Here is a 17,972-nt window from a genome sequence, read left to right as displayed (position 1 = left end):
GGCCGGGGATCAAACCCGCAACCTACCGATCAAGAAGCCTGACGCTCCACCATTACGCCATCTTGTCGTTAATGTGATGTAGAATTGTCATTATGGTCTTTGCAGTAGCATAAAAGGTAAAGATACTCAACTACTTGCATACTCGACTCGACGCAAAGCCTAATGCACTATTCAGAATCAAATCAATCAGGCACTCGATATTGCTCAGCCCGACCCATCACTGAAAGTGACAGTTCAATCATCCGATTTGCTCAAACTATAGCCAGGCCGTGTCAATTTTTAGTCTACTTACCTTGATCAATCGGCAAAAAATTGATAGCAAAAAATCTATTTCTCACTAATCACATTCCCAATGGCCGACGACGAGCACATCGCAACTCCCGCCTCGCCACACTTCGCAAGCCAACATATCAAATCTACAACGGCACAAACCTGTCAGTATCCCCAAGAGACCATAAGGCGCTGCTTAGCGCCGAGAAGACGGAACCTTTCAATTTCAAGCTCTTCGTCCCGATGGTGACTGCGTTCTCCAATACCTTATGGAATTACATGTAAGGAGATAAGCAAGAGAGATTATATTTATCGTAACCACCATGAAATTCACCTTGAAAAAGGGGGAAGGTGAAATGGATGATAGTAGTAAGAATAATACACCGGTAATAATTTATACAGTGCCAATTATAGAAATGTATCATCCCAACACTAGGGCGCCGTATGCAAAGGCAAAAAAAATCAAAAGTATAACAATATTTATAGAAGACTAAGTTTTAGATAAAGAATGAACAGTTTTGATTTTACTTTAGTTTAGTCAAACTTGAGACCGAATATATTACAAGTATACAGCTTACTACGAAACTGGAAATTATCATCAGCAAATTTTGATGATATGTACCGTCAAATTCGAGAATTGTATTAGTGGTTGATGTCCTGATTCAGTGCTGCTAGTAAACATTTCTGGGTCAAATTGCTATTGCAGAATTCGCTCTCTTGTATCTACTCTCTCTGTTATGTGCGCATTAAATTATTTCATCCACTACTGCATTTTCAGCAATGTTCTGAGAGATCCTCCGGCATTTTTTTAGCAAATTATTTCAAGTTTCTTTCTCAATTTGCAATGAATTATTATTATAACACGTTGCCATAGAAGGAAAATTGTAACTTCAGACTCATTAAACGCAACATCGTAGACTTACGCACTCAATAATATTCACCTAGTCCTTTTACATTATCCTTTAATACTTTTCACCCAGCGTGCGTACCTCTTAGTTACATGCTCTTGGCCATGGAAAAATTAAGAAATCATCATCTCCAAGTTAACTTCACTATAGCAAAAGAAACTGCATGCCTTTACTACTGAAGACAAATCAGCGCAGTGTCTTGAATATTCAATGCGATGTGCGAATGGCCCTTTCCATCACCAAATCAGCAATGAAGACAATTTCAGAGCAAAAACAAGCTAAATGATCACATTATACTGAAGATGTAATAGCAAATAATTCACTATCATCTTAATATACAAACTACCTGTTACTGTTCTTAATTTTCTTAAAAGGTTTTAGGGGGGCCAGTGATTATTCAAGATTTTCAAAGGGGTCCACAGTCCAAAAAAAAAGGTTGGGAGTTGGGACTACTCCAAGCCCCTTCGACACCCTCCTATCTTTTCATTATATCACTATCTTGTGGTGTTATGATCTAATAAAAATTTCATTAAGATGACTGACGTTGCTGACGATTAGGCTACCCCTGACGAGTGTCAGCCGAAAATATTCGGGTTAATTTCAATATGAATATACTATTCAATTGTAGCCTATATTGAAGTTCTGTACCTCCAAGAAGCACTTTAAGATGACTGTCTAACTGAATAAATGACAGTTTTCTCATATAAAGCGTCAATACAGCAATTACACATGACTAATTAATCGCAATCATTGAACAGAATATGCATATCCATAAAGAATTCAAAATGTACCCTACCTGAACAGCGTCCTCCGCATTATTATGCGACAGCAGCTCCTGGCCGATCACCGAGAGAATGACAAAAGGATTTGTGTCGAGTCGCATTTTCCTGAGTTGCGACATCACAGGCTCGAGAGTGTCTGAAAAAAATTCAATATTTCCACGGGTTCGCTTTCAAGACAGGAAATCAATTTGAATTCGCAAATCAATGCGGGGAGACAAATCCACGGTTAGCTCGCCGGGTAACGAGGTACTGATAATTAATCGACGGATCAATACCTCATAATAAGGCAACAGAAAATCTATATTAATAAAAAGAAAGTGTACCTTTGATGGGAGACAGGAACGAGACCTCTAGAATGGCGTTTAGAAGCTGATCGTTTTTCTTATCTCTGACAATTCCTTCGGAGAAAGCAATGATGGACCTTGAATATTGGCCGATACATTGCAATGCAACGCCGAGCCCGAAATATCCCTGATAAATCAAGACATCTTTGTTCACGGTTACGCAGAGGTGGTAACAGTAGTGAGTGTTTCTACTCATAGGGTTACCATATGTCCTCCTTTTTCAGGAAATCGAAAATGGTCCTAAAAGGATGCCTACATGTAGCCTACTCCTTTAATAGGCTAGCTTTGACAGCCAGGCTAATGGACAGGCATAATTAAAAAGCGCCATAGGTGACGCGAAATCTTTCGGGAGTAGGACCAGAAAAATGACATTCTTGTTTAATCAACACAGCATAATTTCCAGTAAAAGTTCTAGAATCGGCAGTTTTCTAGTTTGGCAATCTAACTTTTGCAATTTGTAACCGGTGTCCCCCTTTCCGGATCCCAAAATATAGTGACCCTAAAGAGATATAAATTACTACCCACGTACAGGTAGCAGTAGTAATTTTCAAGGCATGACAAATCTACTTCATATGAGAGTGTAAAATGAAAAGTAATAAAAATACTTGACTAAGTAATTCCGCAAAGTAGATTTGGTCGAGGGTTCACATACTTTCGACAGTTGATAGGAGGTGGCTAGATGCTTGACTAATAACTCTACAACTAGGTACAATCTTCGGAAACATTATTAAAAAATAATACATAAAAATATATATTGAGATGCAGTGATACAGGGACTAACTCTCACGACTATTTCAATATTAAAATCTGTCTCAAACTTTCTACTTATCAAATAGCAAAGTCTAAAAAGTAAGCGAGTATGCCTAAGAAACTGTACAAGTGGCAGTATTCGGAAACAGAATCACGTGGGTACTCCGAAAAAGTACTGTAGTACATAATTACTGACCACCTCATCAGTTATGGCAAAATGACTGAAGCATCGCAAGACGCCGAATATGAAACAGCAATTCATGGCATTAAATCAAAGATGACAGTCGTGAGTCGTATTACCGGAAAACATAATAACATTTTGTATTACCAAAACAAAGTCAGGATCTATATCCACCGATTTCTCTGCGTCTTCAATTGCATCTTGATACAACTCCAGTTGGATTCTGGCTGAAGATCTTCCTCCATATAGGATTGGATTGGAAGGATCAGTCTGAAAATAGACAGAATTCATTTCGAGTCTCATTATAGAGCTTCTTGGAGGTACACTTCAATATACAATTGAATAGTATATGAATATACTATTGAATGTCGTTATGTTGAATTTTTATGTTGACATTAATTGCCAGTGATGATTATAACGTAATATCTCCCAGTGACGTATGCCAAAGTGATGACAGCATCTTGTGTACTCAGTCAAACACAGTCTGGTGAAGAAATTGTACCAAGAGATTGATTCCAAATACTATCTTGAAACATAATCATCCCAAGAAACAAACATCTGATAGCAGTTATCTGATACCTCGAGAAATATAGATGAGTGTTAAGTGGTCAGTGGTCAGTGATTTCATTATTGTTTAAAATGTATGTGCGTTGTTCTAAAATGATAAACATATTCGAAATTTAAATTGGTTCAATAAACCAGTTAAGTCGTGGGGAGGTAAAAAACAATCATTGTGGACTTGATGTAGCCTATGTTTCTACGAGACAAATCGTTGTTGTATGTTGTGAAGCCCATTCAATCAAGGAAGAATACGCAGCGGCACACGCAACCTTCTGGAGCCAAATCATAAGAAGAAGATAATACATACACAATTCCTTTGCTCTGTATTATTACGATTCCTTCCTCCACCTACTAATTATATATTAAATGAGAACATATCACTAATCATGGATTACGATTGTTGCAATCTCAAAGTACAGTCAAGTTTAGAATTACCCAATCATCGCCACAATTGATATCCGTACCAAAAAAAACAGAAAGGGTAAAATTAGATTCACTTTATCACTCATAATTTCATGTTCACTTCAAACAGTTGAACAAGTGACATTTCATTCATGTGCTGTACTGACATTTACTAGCATATATAAGGTGCAGGTGCATGTTGCTTTTTCAAAGACATTTCAAAATAAATAATGTGGCCTAGGCTACTAGGCAATAAATTCAAATATCCCAGACCAATGGAACAAAAGACATTTTAAAAAGTTTGCCCCTACCTAGAAGACAGATCCTTTTCGATATGAATCTAGTTGACATGATAAAGTCTTATGCAAGAGCATTTACAGTACTATTTATGATACCAGTATTACGAATTCTATCTGAGTTAAAGACTGATTAGCAGGGAGAGCAAAGTAACGTAAGGATAGTCTATGTCACACATAAGTGACGAATCAATCAGGTCATCAACTCTACTTATCATTAGCACTTTGACTGTTAAATCTCACAGGTGATTGATGAAAATACACGGAACACAATCATATATTGTGCAACGAAACAATCACATTCTCTATTGAATTATTAACACTACATTGCACAGTACTAGAGACAATTTATCATTTCCAAATCTAACAAATTATAAATGAAAAAAGTTAATCTATAGACTGACAGAGTCAAGTTCAATACTCCAATGACATTTTCCTTGATCGGATGCATGCTAATTGTAGTGATCTGCTCAAGCCATAACATAGTATGAAATGGGATGAAAATTCCACAATTCTACAAATCTCAATTCAGTCAAATCGAGGCGAGATAGCATTTATATGCCAATAAAATATGAAGCAGTTCAAGTTTTCTAATTACGAAATTGAAAACAAACAACATGATTTTCCCAATTCAGTAATAATTGCAGTTGATAGTAAAGTTGAAGTAATGTAATGCCGTGACAAATTATTCAATTGCAGGTGTTGCTGACTAAAATGGCTCAAAATTGCTTCAGGCCGAAAAAGATAACTTGCAAGTATTTTTGGATGATTTGGTTAAGGCAAGGTACCATAATCTAACGGTATTTTACAGATGATAATCTGCTGTAGATTTCGATGTTCAACAACAAACTCCGTTGCTAATTAAGAATGTCAATAGCTTCTATTGAAATGCCAACTATTATAAATTATGCAAAGTTTATGTATCAGTTCCACTACGGCCACTGCCCCGAAAACTTCAATGACTTCTTTACCTCGGTATCAAAAGTGCATAAATACGACACACGCGCGTCCACATCGTCCAACTTTCATATGGTTGACAAAAAGGATCATCGCTTTATCAAATATGTCGGACCTGAAGTGTGGAACAGTATCTCGCAGGCTATCCGACAGTCATCGAGCATGTCCGCATTCAAGTCGAAATACAAGAAATTTCAGCTGAATGAATACTACTCAGCCCTCACCATTTACCGGACCACGACCTGACATATCGACCTCGCCTTCCGTCAGTTGCCACTTTATACTATCTTCTTTTACTTTAATTCAGTGTGCGTGCCACCTCTTTACATCGACTAGGCCCAGGTGGGTGTCTGAACTTAAGACTACTTCTAGTCATTTCGGCATCTACCTATCATTCATTGTATTGCAGTCTTGTGATGTTTTGAAGTGATGAAATTTTATGAATAAACTTGAACTTGGTATTGGTAGTCTTGAGTGTCATTTCGTGTGAATTTCAAGGACTAGACTGGACTGCATTTAGAATAATATAGTGTCTACTAGAATTGCAACATTCAGGAAATTATAATTTAGTGTCTTGAAGTTATCTTTGATGCAATTCAAGGACTAGACTAGAGTGCAGTCTTGGCCTACCAGTATAATGAATCAATCAGGCATATTAGGAATTGTATTACATCACTGTGAGCAAATATGGGATTAATATATGCCAGGTTCGTAGTGTAGTTATACGTGAACAATCTATATTGTAGCATACCTCTATTGCTCTCGTGTAAAATATTTCAGCTTCCTTAAATTGTCCATTAGCAGATGCCTTCTCCGCTCTTTCATGCAGGCTTGTCGACTTATCCATTTGTGGTAGACCCGAATCGCAAGTCGTTATTATTTTACCGCATCCATTCTAGCTATTCCCTCGCTTCTCATAACGCAATTGTCAGTTTTGTTGCAAGATTGAAACATGACTCGCAGTAGAGAGTGAAGAGAAAACCCCAATCAACCTCCGAAATTCGTTTCGTTGCAGCGCAACAGCGACTATGCGCGTAGCGTGATATCTGCGCGAAGGATCTTGATAGCCACTAGCTTTTTCCGCCAGAATAAAATATCAATATTCGATGCCAAGACGAAGTAAAAGCCGTGTCAGATTCAAAACCCTAACCTTGCAGTAATGCTATAACATAACATGCAAGCACATGACGTCATTGACAGTGCATCGTAATTGGAATTGCCATGGTGACTTCGTCACGCTACATGAACAGGATCATTGACCTTATCAAAAAATATGGATAGGGCGATGGATCACGGTTCGTTTCCACTGAGCTCACACACTCACATTTTCAAAGATCTCCAGCAGTGTGGTTTCATGCGTATTTAGATCAACATAAGAGAAAATTAATTTATCGGTCAACCAAAACCGATTTGTCAGGAATGGATTCTCTGACTTGAACGTAACAAAAATGTTCAATTGCTCAATACCTGAACCATAGCAATTTACAACGTTGTAAATTGCTATGCCTGAACCATTGAGCATTTATAAATTAATGTAATAACAGGTAATACTCACTGGGTGTATTTGATCCATTGTTGTGTCTCTTGAAGTGGCCAAAAGTTGGTGTGTTGGTAATTCGAACCTGAGATAATGCGCCCTAAACTTCAAAATCGATGGATATAACACTGGCCAATGGCCATATTACAGATATTCTTTTTCGCCTGCACCATCGAGATGCTTTAGCGACGGAGACGAGATACGACCGTAAGGTCACCTAGTCTGCACCCCCGTTTTTCCTCCTTCATACTAACCGTGGATGCTGAACGCCTAGCAGGACAGCTGTGGATACCAGTTTTCTAGTCTTTGGTGTGACCCGGCCGGAGATCCAACCCACGACCTACCGACCGAGAAGCCGGACGCGTAACCATCTCGCTCGGCCGAATATGTCACTGTTCTAGCTTTAAGTCCAATATTATATGTCAATGCAGTTTATTCGTAGTATAATAACTTGACACTTGGCGTATCAAGCATCTAAAATGGAGCCCCAGTAAAGATTTTCTTCGGATCGTAACACGCCAAACACTCGTTAATGGTTTGGTTAACGCGTCCAATAGCCAGAAGTCCAAGCTATCCGGAGAGTTGAAATGGTCCGTAATAGTCTCTGCAGGAATTTGCCACCCGGTCTTCGCAGATAGACAGATAGATAGTTTCACCAAGTCCTTTCGACTCTTTCCTTTCTTTTCATTGTATTTTCAATCGATGATTTTTTTTTCAATATTTCAACTCAGTGGTTCTCAAACTTTTTTAGACGTGCCCCCCTTAATGATAGTAAAAAATTTCGCGCCCCCCTTATCGTCATATGACAAAAAGCAACCAGAATGCTGGTTATCCAAATGGAGAGTTTGATGTCATGTGGAAAGTTATGACTGTATGAAATTCCGACACTACACAGAGCAATAGTTCTAAATCGTAAGTAAATAGCGCGGACCACGAAAAAATATTCAGTTGACCGCAGCTTCGCGCCCTCTTCAGATGATTTCACGCCCCAAGTTTGGGAACCACTGACAAAGCTAACTGATTTTGCAGACAAGGCTACACACGTCCATTGCATGATCAGTGATCGTGACGTCGTAAAAATCGGCAATCAGATCACAGTAACGCGAAAATAAGCATGAACAGTGAGCACACACATAAATGCGTGCATAAGCCAGCTGGGCCAGCTGATGGCCAGCTGAACGGCGATGAGTCGAACGCATGATGTAGATTCCAGTACTATTCTCCCAGAAACATCTGCAGATATTATACCAATAGGTTATCAAGTGCTGTGTTTGAGATCCACAAAATGGTACATGGACTTATATATTCGCTGACGGCGATATTTTGACACTTGCAGTTCTGCAGCTGATCGTTTTGCCGCCATGGGGTAAGACAGACCTAGTTTCGCCCAATATGCGACGCCGCGAAGTGCGCTACTCAACGCATCCGAGCTCAAAAGATCAACCACATTATCAGCATGTTCGCCAAAATCTCCGATCTCGATAACGCGTGTTGGCACCAAAACGAAGGACTCAACTAATCCTGCTCCCTTTACAATAGGCGTTGGAGACCGTGAAACTTATGGACAATTTTTGGCAAATATATACAGTATTGTATTATTAAAAACTCACGATGAAGACATAACATATAGGAATCTGGTAAAAATCATTTTGCCTCTGATTAAAATCACTTTTATTCGAAGCAATAATTCAAATCATGATTAATCGCACTAATTTAAAGCAGCCTGATGTAAGCCAGAGCCCTATCTAACAAGCGACTATATTCACAAACCTTGTGAATTGGGTGTTCCCGGTCGATCAGTTGTTCGATGATGTCGAAGTGATCAAATCCGTCCAATTGCATCTGTTCAGCCACAGCCCCTCCATCTTTTAGTTTCTAATTTTGAAATCATATGAAATTTTGAAATCCATTGATCTCAGTAACATTCTCAGGTAATCCCAGAACACAATTCTTATATAGGCTACCCTTCTCAAATACTGATAAATTTCATTCTCGAGGTAGCGATTTCGGCAAAAGTTCGTGAGATCTATGACTTTTACACCTAAAAGTACCCCGCTCCATACCTCAATGTATTGCTGTCCGTTTGTGCTGAATATTGGAGGATCATGTTGAGCAAACACGGACACTACTTTGGTACCGAATTGATGAATCGTGCGTAGAGCAGAGTTTGTGTGCCTGATAGGACTAAAATCGTGTATCTCCTTCCTGAAAAATGAATACTAAGAAAGCACTGCTATAAATTTATTGTAAATATAGTCCCGGAGACAATGTCAATCCGAAGACATAGTTGTGTTAGTATCGTATTGACAATACGTCTGGGCAAATGATACTGAGGACCGGCCGCATAGATCGCGATCGATGGTTGATCGCAGATCATATGTGACAGACCATCAGCGTTTCGTAACATAGAATAGCGATGACGAGATTTACAGTTTCTATGCTATTTTTCACACTGAGGAATTCTTGAAACCTCGAATGATCGTATCACAGCATTCAAAACTTGCAGTGCAAAGTAATTAAATTAATGGAAATGTCAATTCCGTGTGGCATCACGGAACAAGTGCAATGAATTGGGCATGGTAGAAAAAAATTTCTTAAAAATGGTGGAGAACTCTGGTCGCAGATTAGAACTTTACACATCATCCATACTTTTATGACGTGTCTGTGAGCGATACTCGAATACTCAACTCGAAGCCTGATATTCGATTCGGATTCGAATCACTCAGTTATTCGATTTTTCAACCTTAATTGACATACGCTACGAATAGTTGCAATACAATTATATGGATACAGTTGATAACAGTGGCGGCTCGTGACAATATCGGGTGGTGGGGCAAGGGCTGCGAGCGACTTTTATCAACATGACGTCACAATGGCGTTTTCCAACGTAAAAAAGTAACTTTAATATGATGGTCACAAGAATTTCCCGACAACAGTGATTTTAACGTAGGTGCCGCGAGAGGTTTGCCGGTGAGCCGTGACTTGAAGTGTGGTAACAAATGTTTTATTCATTTTTTTTAATCAAAGGATTATTTTACATAATGTACGTGAACTAAGAATCGTCCCTATGCCACGAATCAATTATCAGGTCATCCTTAGTAGCATGCGTTATGATTTCATGGTAGAGTTAGAGATTACGCAAATCGATAGGCCGTCCGAAAGTGTTTCGTACACGATCCTGGTGTGTTACGACCACTGAGCTGGTGGTTACGAGTTACGACCAGGTGATAGGCAACCAAAGCGGAGGTACCCGGCGTACGATTGGATCAATGGACTGGACAATTTCTATCATCATCATCATTGGTTTATTAGCAATTTTATCAGTTCAATACACCACAAAAATGCGATACAATGAAAAGACAGGAATATGTCGAAGCGACAAGGAGTAGTCTTCTAGACCTTTAATTTTCGCTCTAAAGGCAACTGCGTAAACTACCCTACGTACGGAGCAAAGATTCAATACGATTCATGTTCGCACTTGACTTGACCAGACTAATTCCAATGACTAGAACTCGAGAGATTGCGTAAGCCTAACTGCAAAGGTCAACAACTTCGGACACATACGCGATTGTTATCTCATAGATTGGGCCTGTCATATTGAATCCAGAATATCAATTTGAATGGTCTTTGAAGAACTAAGGACAGCAGCCTCGGAACTTCGGTCTCGGAACAACATAGTACATTTTGGCCTTGAAACTGGAGATTGTGACGCAACACATACGGCTTACTGTCTGCTGCCAAATCGCCGTTGGAAAATATATTAATCAATAAATACATGAATGAAAGCCGTAAACTTAGCATACTGTTACATGAAATCATCGAGAAGTAGCATTCGCAATCTCATAACCCATTCCGGCATGGTACACTGTCAAAATCAATACAAACAGACGAACACCGAACTTTGAGTAAAATAGATCGAGGAATAGGCTGATCGAATGATCAGCTGTTAGCCGACATCGAAAATGAAATAGCTATCGCATTTGACAGGGGATTGTAAGCAAATGGTTTGAAGGCCACAATTTCACAGTGAAATGCACATTGGCGAACATAAAATTATGTGAATATTTGAATGCAAACCGAGAATCTTAGTTAGCTGTTTCATGCGATCATCGAGATATACCATTGGAAATATCATCACCGATCTCGTTATGGAACGCCGACTAGATTAGCACAGACAGACACCGGCTTTTCCGTGAGATCCGCAATGATGTAGGTAGGCTAAGTATCAGATCAGCGCGCATCTCTACCATACTCGACCTCGAAAACGAAATAACTGCCTCAATCATTGAGCGTCAACTTTAAGACTTGGCACCGCGTTCGATACTAAAATCAAGACATACCGTGCAAAAGCTCATGACAGATCTAGGCATGGAACATCGTTAAAATCAATAGAGACCAATAACGGCTTTTGCGTAAATCTGTTAGCGATAAATGAAGAGTCAGCTCTCACTCGACTTTGGAAACGAAATTACCACCCACATAGTTCAGCGGTCGATACTAACATTAAGACTTACTGTGCCAAATATCATGACCGATCTCGGTATGGAACATCGTCAAAATCAATGGAGACCAATACCGGCTTTTGAGTAAAATCTGTTTGCTGTACAATGTACATGATAGATCAGAACACACTGAACTTCGGAAACGAAATTACCACCCTTATCTTTGAGTAGCAAGCCTGAAACTTGGAGCAGTGCTAAATACTACCTTCACGACATATCGTACCAAGTTTCAAGAATTATCATGGTGCGAAACACCGTCAAAATCCACATATACCAGCAAAGGTCGAGTCAACGCATATCACGGTAACCGAGTTCAGATATAGATACGATTGTTACATCACACCTTAAGGGCGACAGGCATAGTTGCCCCACTTGCTCGGCCATTTTACGAATAGGAGAGAGTAAATCACCGTTTCTTTTTTGTGCGCGGCTTTGAGAGAATAGATAGTGAAAGCTTGTTATGAGCGCTACCGGGGCAAGCCCCGGCTAGGCATTCACAAAGCGAAAACACAGAAGAGAATTCGATTTTCGCAGATACTTCGCTATGTATGGGCATTTGTTAGCGAAAGCACAAGAATAATGCGGGTTTCGCCGTGATCTCGGTATATACTGATTGCTGTGCGTCTATAAATGGTTAAATTGTTATTGAACAGAATTTTAGGTGGGGCAATGCCCCAGTTGCCCTATAGGACGAGCCGCCACTGGTTGATAAGTTGGTGCACATAGTCATGCCGTCATAATCAAATTCTTTGATATATTTAATACCTCCTACATGGGCGTGAGACTTCGCAAAATCTTACAGAGTTATCGAGATATGTAGCAAAAGAATACGTCGCCAGAATGCCTACGAATAAAATTTTGATAGATGACTCTCGAGTCTCGACCATACTCACGCGGTTAGCCTCAATTGTTCACCGACGTCAAAATGTACTACCGGTGTCAGATCATACACGGCGCCGCTGATCAAAATGCATCTCGAAATCGGTATGAGGTTGTACAAGTCGGGATATTTGTTCCACTCGGTCGATAGGATCATACAAGCCAGGTGCGCGCCTGCTGAGTGTCCTTGGATAACCATTTCGCGACTTTTCGGAAATCGCTTGCATATAAAAGCGTATGCCTCGCGAATCTCCTTCACTATTGTTGCCATGGAAGCTGAAAATAGCATGATTAAGCAGCTTAATATTTTCTAGAATAAAATTGGGTATTTTTATAACTTTTGTGATCTTATCTTACGATTTTTATTATCATTTTTATCAATTCAAAAAACGATACAAGAATTTAGATGCAGTGAAGAGAAAGGAAGCGCCGAAACGGCTTGGTGATGGTGAATAAGTCAGAAACCAAAGTAGCACCTTGGCATAAAAGTAGCGAGAGTAAAACTTGGAAGACCGCGAGATCCCTACAGACTCAATCAAAAACAGCATCCGGAACTATCAAAAATGGGAAGGCATTGAAGAGGCAGGTTACAGCACTAAGTATAGGCAAAGTGGGTGTGTCGAAATCGATCCAGCAATCTGAATACGCTACCTAGTATTTATCCAGTAGAAACTGTTTGTATTTGGACTTGAATGCGGACAGGACATGGACATACTCGAGGGTGCCACTGATGGAATATAGTGCATTCTGCTTACATGCATCAGATACACATACGCCAACCGGGGCCTACGATATCGTATAGGCCACGCGCCAACATGATCTGATAATGCCGATCACTTTGGCGCGATAGATAAATAACCAACCATGCGGAGCTTGATCGTATCCAACGTTGATTCCAATCCATCCTTTTTCGACAGCGATTTTCAGAACGCAAGGATAAATTTCTCTCCTGAGGGCAGAAAATACTTAGCATTTTTTATCTTCAGCAATGATTCTACGTTACAATAAGTACGGAGTTCATTGGAACTCACTTTGTCTCCGTCCAATTTCCTCCATGAAGGTATACAAGAATCGACGCATCTACAATTATAAAAATGTGTCAAGTCACGAGCGACGAGCACGTTTTATTATGTACTATTGACCGGCCGGTATCCAACCTGACCTGAACACCAAATGCTTATACTGATACCGGCGCCAAAGAATGTCCAAGACCCCTCCAAGCATTTGAAAGTAAAATTAACACAGAGGAGAAAGGTAGTAATAAAACTAAACATTGGGGTCGAATGAGAGCTATATAAGTATGAATATGTCAAGAAAATATTAGTATTGAAATCATTAGGGTTGCATTTAAAACAAACGGTGTTTTAAAACACTTAAAACAAGTTTAAGCAGTGTTTTGAACAAATACCTTTTGTTAAATTATTTAGTTTTTCAAACGTTGAATAATTATGCCATAATTGTTTAAATACTTTCGAAAAACATGAATAATGAGCTTACGGACGATTTGCACCCAATATAGTCCAACAATACGATATGAAGTGGCTGGAAACCTCGAAATCGTCGTCGGTTTAACAGTTATATCAAGTATCATTGGTACGGAATGGGTGTTCTGATGACGATGACCGCCGACCGTAAAAATGATGCATAACGGTGTAGTCCTTGTTAAAGATATTTTTGGTCTGATTATGACAGTAGTCAGAACCCCATTACGTCGAAGGAGCCATATTTACCCTATAGTTTGAATTGCCAATGACAATCAATTATGACGTCATAATTACATATTCGTGACGTCGTGGCTAAAATAATAAACAAATAATAAAAAACATGATTTAATTAAACGATGGCCATGTTTTAAACATGTTTGTTTTAAATGCAAACCTAGAAATTCTGCGTCGCTTTCCACTAAGAGTCATATGTTATCAATAGGACGATTTTTTTACCTAAAAACGGAAGATTTTGACCTAAAAATTTTGACATTTTTTCTCCTTAATATACATAATTTTTACCAAATTTTCACCTTACGTATTCAAATTAGGTGTTTTCCCGCATAATGTTAGAATTGTACTACATATCTTCATTTCTGGTTGAACTGTCTGTCGTTACTCAGTAGTTTGGCCTGAAAAACTTCTTTGACCCAAAAACTGACAAATTTTTGCCCCAAAAAACGTTATTTTAACGAAATCTGGCCCTATGAAGAATTCCAGTAGTTTCATCACATATTATGGTAGAAATAATTGAAATTCGTTGTTGCAGTACGACGAAAGATACATTCCTACATTCTCGGGTTAAAAGTTTCTGTCCTTACTAAGAAGCTTGCCAAGAATGAGGAAAGAACATTGAACAGGAGCAGTTGTTGGCTGACAACACTGAAGTTTTGCGTACACTGCTGGTGACACACCGCGTTGCTTCATTCTGACAATGAAGTCTACATCACAATTTTTCATCATGCGCTTCTTGATATATAAGAACGATGCAATGCCCACGCAATCGTGCTTCAGTTAGGATATTGCGGTACGTTGAGCATAACACCATGTCAACCTATTTGTTTCATTTGAATGTTTATGATTCACAATGAGCAGACAATGGGCCGTCTACAACGGTAATTCTATAGAGAAGGCTACAAGCTGTAAAATGTCAAATGATAAGTTCACAGACAGTGCAAAATCTACGACACAAATGAAATGCATGTTGCAAAGAATTTTGAACTTTGTAAACAATTTTGACATTTTTTGACCTAACGCTACGATTTTGACAATATTTTGACTTTTTTTGACGTGTCAACAATATCGCCCCAGTTATCAACGGAAGCCTTGAAAGCTCGATTGGTCGTATCACAACACCCAAAACATGCTGTAGTGCAAATCTAAGCATGTTAGTAGAAATGAAGTCGTGATCAACCGACTGCATTTTCACATAAGATTGGCGATATAGGTCGAAAAAATACCAAATGATCTTAAGTGATGTAGAACCTACACTCAACTGGAAATACTTTCTTTACGGCCACCTTAGAGGTACATATTTGAACTTTCCACATCATCCATACTGTGATGAATGATACTAGAATGATCGACTCGACGCTCAATACTCGATTCCGAATCGAATCACTCAGGTATACCAGTATACTAGATTTTGCTCAGTATACCAATAATGCACATCTATTACGTTTTTGGATGTCAGAAAACTATTACAAAATGGGTGTACCATTCCAATACGTAAATAAGCTAAAGGTTTCTCCGAAATTGGCGATATATGAATAATACTGCGGGCCGAAACAGTATTTCGTCAGGTCACCCCAAAACGTTGGTCTTGGGCCCCCCATAGGGTGTTCGCTTTCCAGACCCCATCGTGATGTCATTTTAAACCGCTATACAAGTGAGCCATATCCCTTATACTCCGTAATCAGTGCTTTTATCTGGCCTAATCGCGCAAAGACGCGAAAATTTTCCATCATTCATTTATTGAATCGATCAAGAATATTAGTAATTTCTATTGCTATAAATTTTTTAACCTTTCTCAGCCAACGTATAGTCAGATTAACCGGTAGAGCTGAGTGAGGTGTTGTCTTCGAATATTTGGGGCATGTAATTAATTATGAAAAATATTCGGTCGAGTCCGTTGGTTTTAAATGCTCCGTTGCATGTTGTTACTTCGTGACGTCCTGTCTGCTATGTCAAAGGATATTGAAACCGCCCAAACGCACTAAACTAAAAGACGCACACGATTCCAAATCGGTATTTCTCCGCATGCCAAATAATTTGTCTCTTCGGGATGGCATTTGTCCTGCGGGGTTCAGACCACAGATATGGCATTTTAGTAGGATAAGTAAAATCGCGGCACTCATATTTTAGGGGAGTCCCTCATTTTCAGCCGGTATTCCTCCAGCTCAACATGCACATTGCACAGTAGCACACAGATGCAAGGGATGAGTTACAGAAAAAAGTAGCTAGAATATGTTTTTAAGACATAAGGCATGGGAACCGGACTGAAAACCATGACATTTTGAAAGTCGGTCAATTCTGAACAACCCTAATTCGAAGTCTTCGGTCAACATAAAGGCAGCCAAGGTTTTCTCGCTGCCGACCTTTTAACACACTTATACGCCTAAACTTCATGTTTTTGTCCGTCGTAGCGTGGTAATGGTCAACGCCGAAATGATTATTTCTACATGTCACTGAACATTCAGGTGCGACCTCAATTTCTCTTACTTCCACCTAATGGATATACGGAGATGTAGGCCTACGCAGCTATGCTACATGCAGCACCGTAACTACCGCACCCCAAACCCCCCAATTGTCTTTGCAATCTGAACCTCACAAGACAAATACCATCCCGATGGGAAAAAATTTATGCCAGTGAAGAAATACCAATTTGAAATCGTGTGCATCTCTTAGTTCAGAAGCCTACGTTTGGGCGATTCTATATGATTTGATATAGCAGACTGGAAGTCACGAAATAACATCATGTAACGAAGTCATACCAACGGGTCCGCCCGCCAGAAGATGTTTAATTATTATTTACGGGCCACCCCGTTTTCAAGACACTTCACTCAGCTCTGCCGGTAAATCTAATTACGTGAGTAGAGAGGAAAATAAATTGATAGCATAATATATATGCAATCGCCTATCTGATTGACCGATTTTATCATAAATTATCGAAAATTTTCGCGCTTCGCGCTGGCTCACAATACAGTACAGTTGATTTCGTGACAAACGCGAACAACGTGATGGGGGGGGGGTCGTTTTATCACCCTATGGGAGCCCAGACCCACGTTTTTTGGGGCCTGACGAGGTGCTGTTTCGTTCCTGCCAACGGGTATACGCCTAAAGATGTTTAATTATTAATGGAGTGGTCCTACCTTTTCAAACACACCTCACTCAGCTCCACCGGCAAATCTGATTACGTGAGCAGAGAGAAGATAAAGTTTGATGACAATTTAGGCAATTCCAGATCATACTGACCGATTCAATAATGAATTCTAGAAATTTTTCCGCGCTTCGCGCGCTTAGGCGACAAAAGCTGACCCACCAAACAAACTCCCAATGATAATGATAAATAGCGGTAAACAGTGTATCGCCGGAGGGGGGTCTGGGGGGCGAATCCCCCCAGAAGTTAGGTCTATAACCCTATGGGGGGCCCAAGACCAAAGTTTTTGGGGGGGCTGACGAAGTGCTGTTACGGCCCTGGCTACATGAAAAGAAAGCCATTGAATTACTCGCTGCAATATATGCGCAAATTGCTCATAGCTCACGTAAGAAAGGTTATACATAGAAGCTGTAGGCTATCATATGCATTGGATGCTGATCTCCTCAGATATTGCAAAATGCTAACCTTTTTTAAGGTTATTCGGCGTCGTGATATCCATTTCCTGTCGCGGTCCTAAATCACCGTAGCTTAGCGTCTCAATTCTGCCCTCGAAATTCCGGCGGAAATCGTCCGAAAATTTGCTCAATCTGCTTATGAAGGTGGCAACGCAATCGTTTCTAGGAGACCAATGACTTGCCATGTATTGATGATGAATGTCAGGGTCGAAGGACTGAAGAGAAGATCTGGATTTCGCAGCAATATTGTTGAATATTAGGCAAACAAGCACAACTATGTCATTT

The 17,972-nt window shown here is 39.7% G+C and overlaps 1 protein-coding gene and 1 long non-coding RNA gene across 4 annotated transcripts in view; one reads left to right on the top strand and one right to left on the bottom strand.

The window, feature by feature from the left end:
* The window catches only part of LOC145458412 (uncharacterized), a 222,961-nt gene that overhangs the window by 150,288 nt on the left and 54,701 nt on the right, over positions 1-17,972 (top strand). The gene's annotated exons all lie outside the window — the stretch shown is intronic.
* Positions 1-17,972, bottom strand: part of LOC145458396 (uncharacterized) — a 43,735-nt gene that overhangs the window by 24,074 nt on the left and 1,689 nt on the right. The window contains exons 2-11 of one of the 2 annotated variants that reach the window (XM_080336752.1): positions 17,698-17,902; positions 13,401-13,449; positions 13,233-13,318; positions 12,384-12,645; positions 9,052-9,193; positions 8,759-8,863; positions 3,383-3,505; positions 2,284-2,431; positions 1,975-2,096; positions 433-536 (exon numbers count right to left, since the gene is read on the bottom strand). In XM_080336752.1, coding sequence (XP_080192878.1) covers positions 433-536; positions 1,975-2,096; positions 2,284-2,431; positions 3,383-3,505; positions 8,759-8,863; positions 9,052-9,193; positions 12,384-12,645; positions 13,233-13,318; positions 13,401-13,449; positions 17,698-17,902 — 1,346 coding nt within the window. Of the gene's footprint in view, positions 1-432; positions 537-1,974; positions 2,097-2,283; positions 2,432-3,382; positions 3,506-6,202; positions 6,893-8,758; positions 8,864-9,051; positions 9,194-12,383; positions 12,646-13,232; positions 13,319-13,400; positions 13,450-17,697; positions 17,903-17,972 lie in introns of those variants that run through there. The other variant, XM_080336753.1, reaches the window with a different exon arrangement.

This window comes from Botryllus schlosseri, chromosome 16, assembly GCF_051294905.1.
Source record: "Botryllus schlosseri isolate E-star chromosome 16, Bs_hap1, whole genome shotgun sequence".
In the NCBI taxonomy this organism is placed as follows: Eukaryota; Metazoa; Chordata; class Ascidiacea; order Stolidobranchia; family Styelidae; genus Botryllus; species Botryllus schlosseri.
This window is presented reverse-complemented; position numbering and strand designations above follow the sequence as displayed.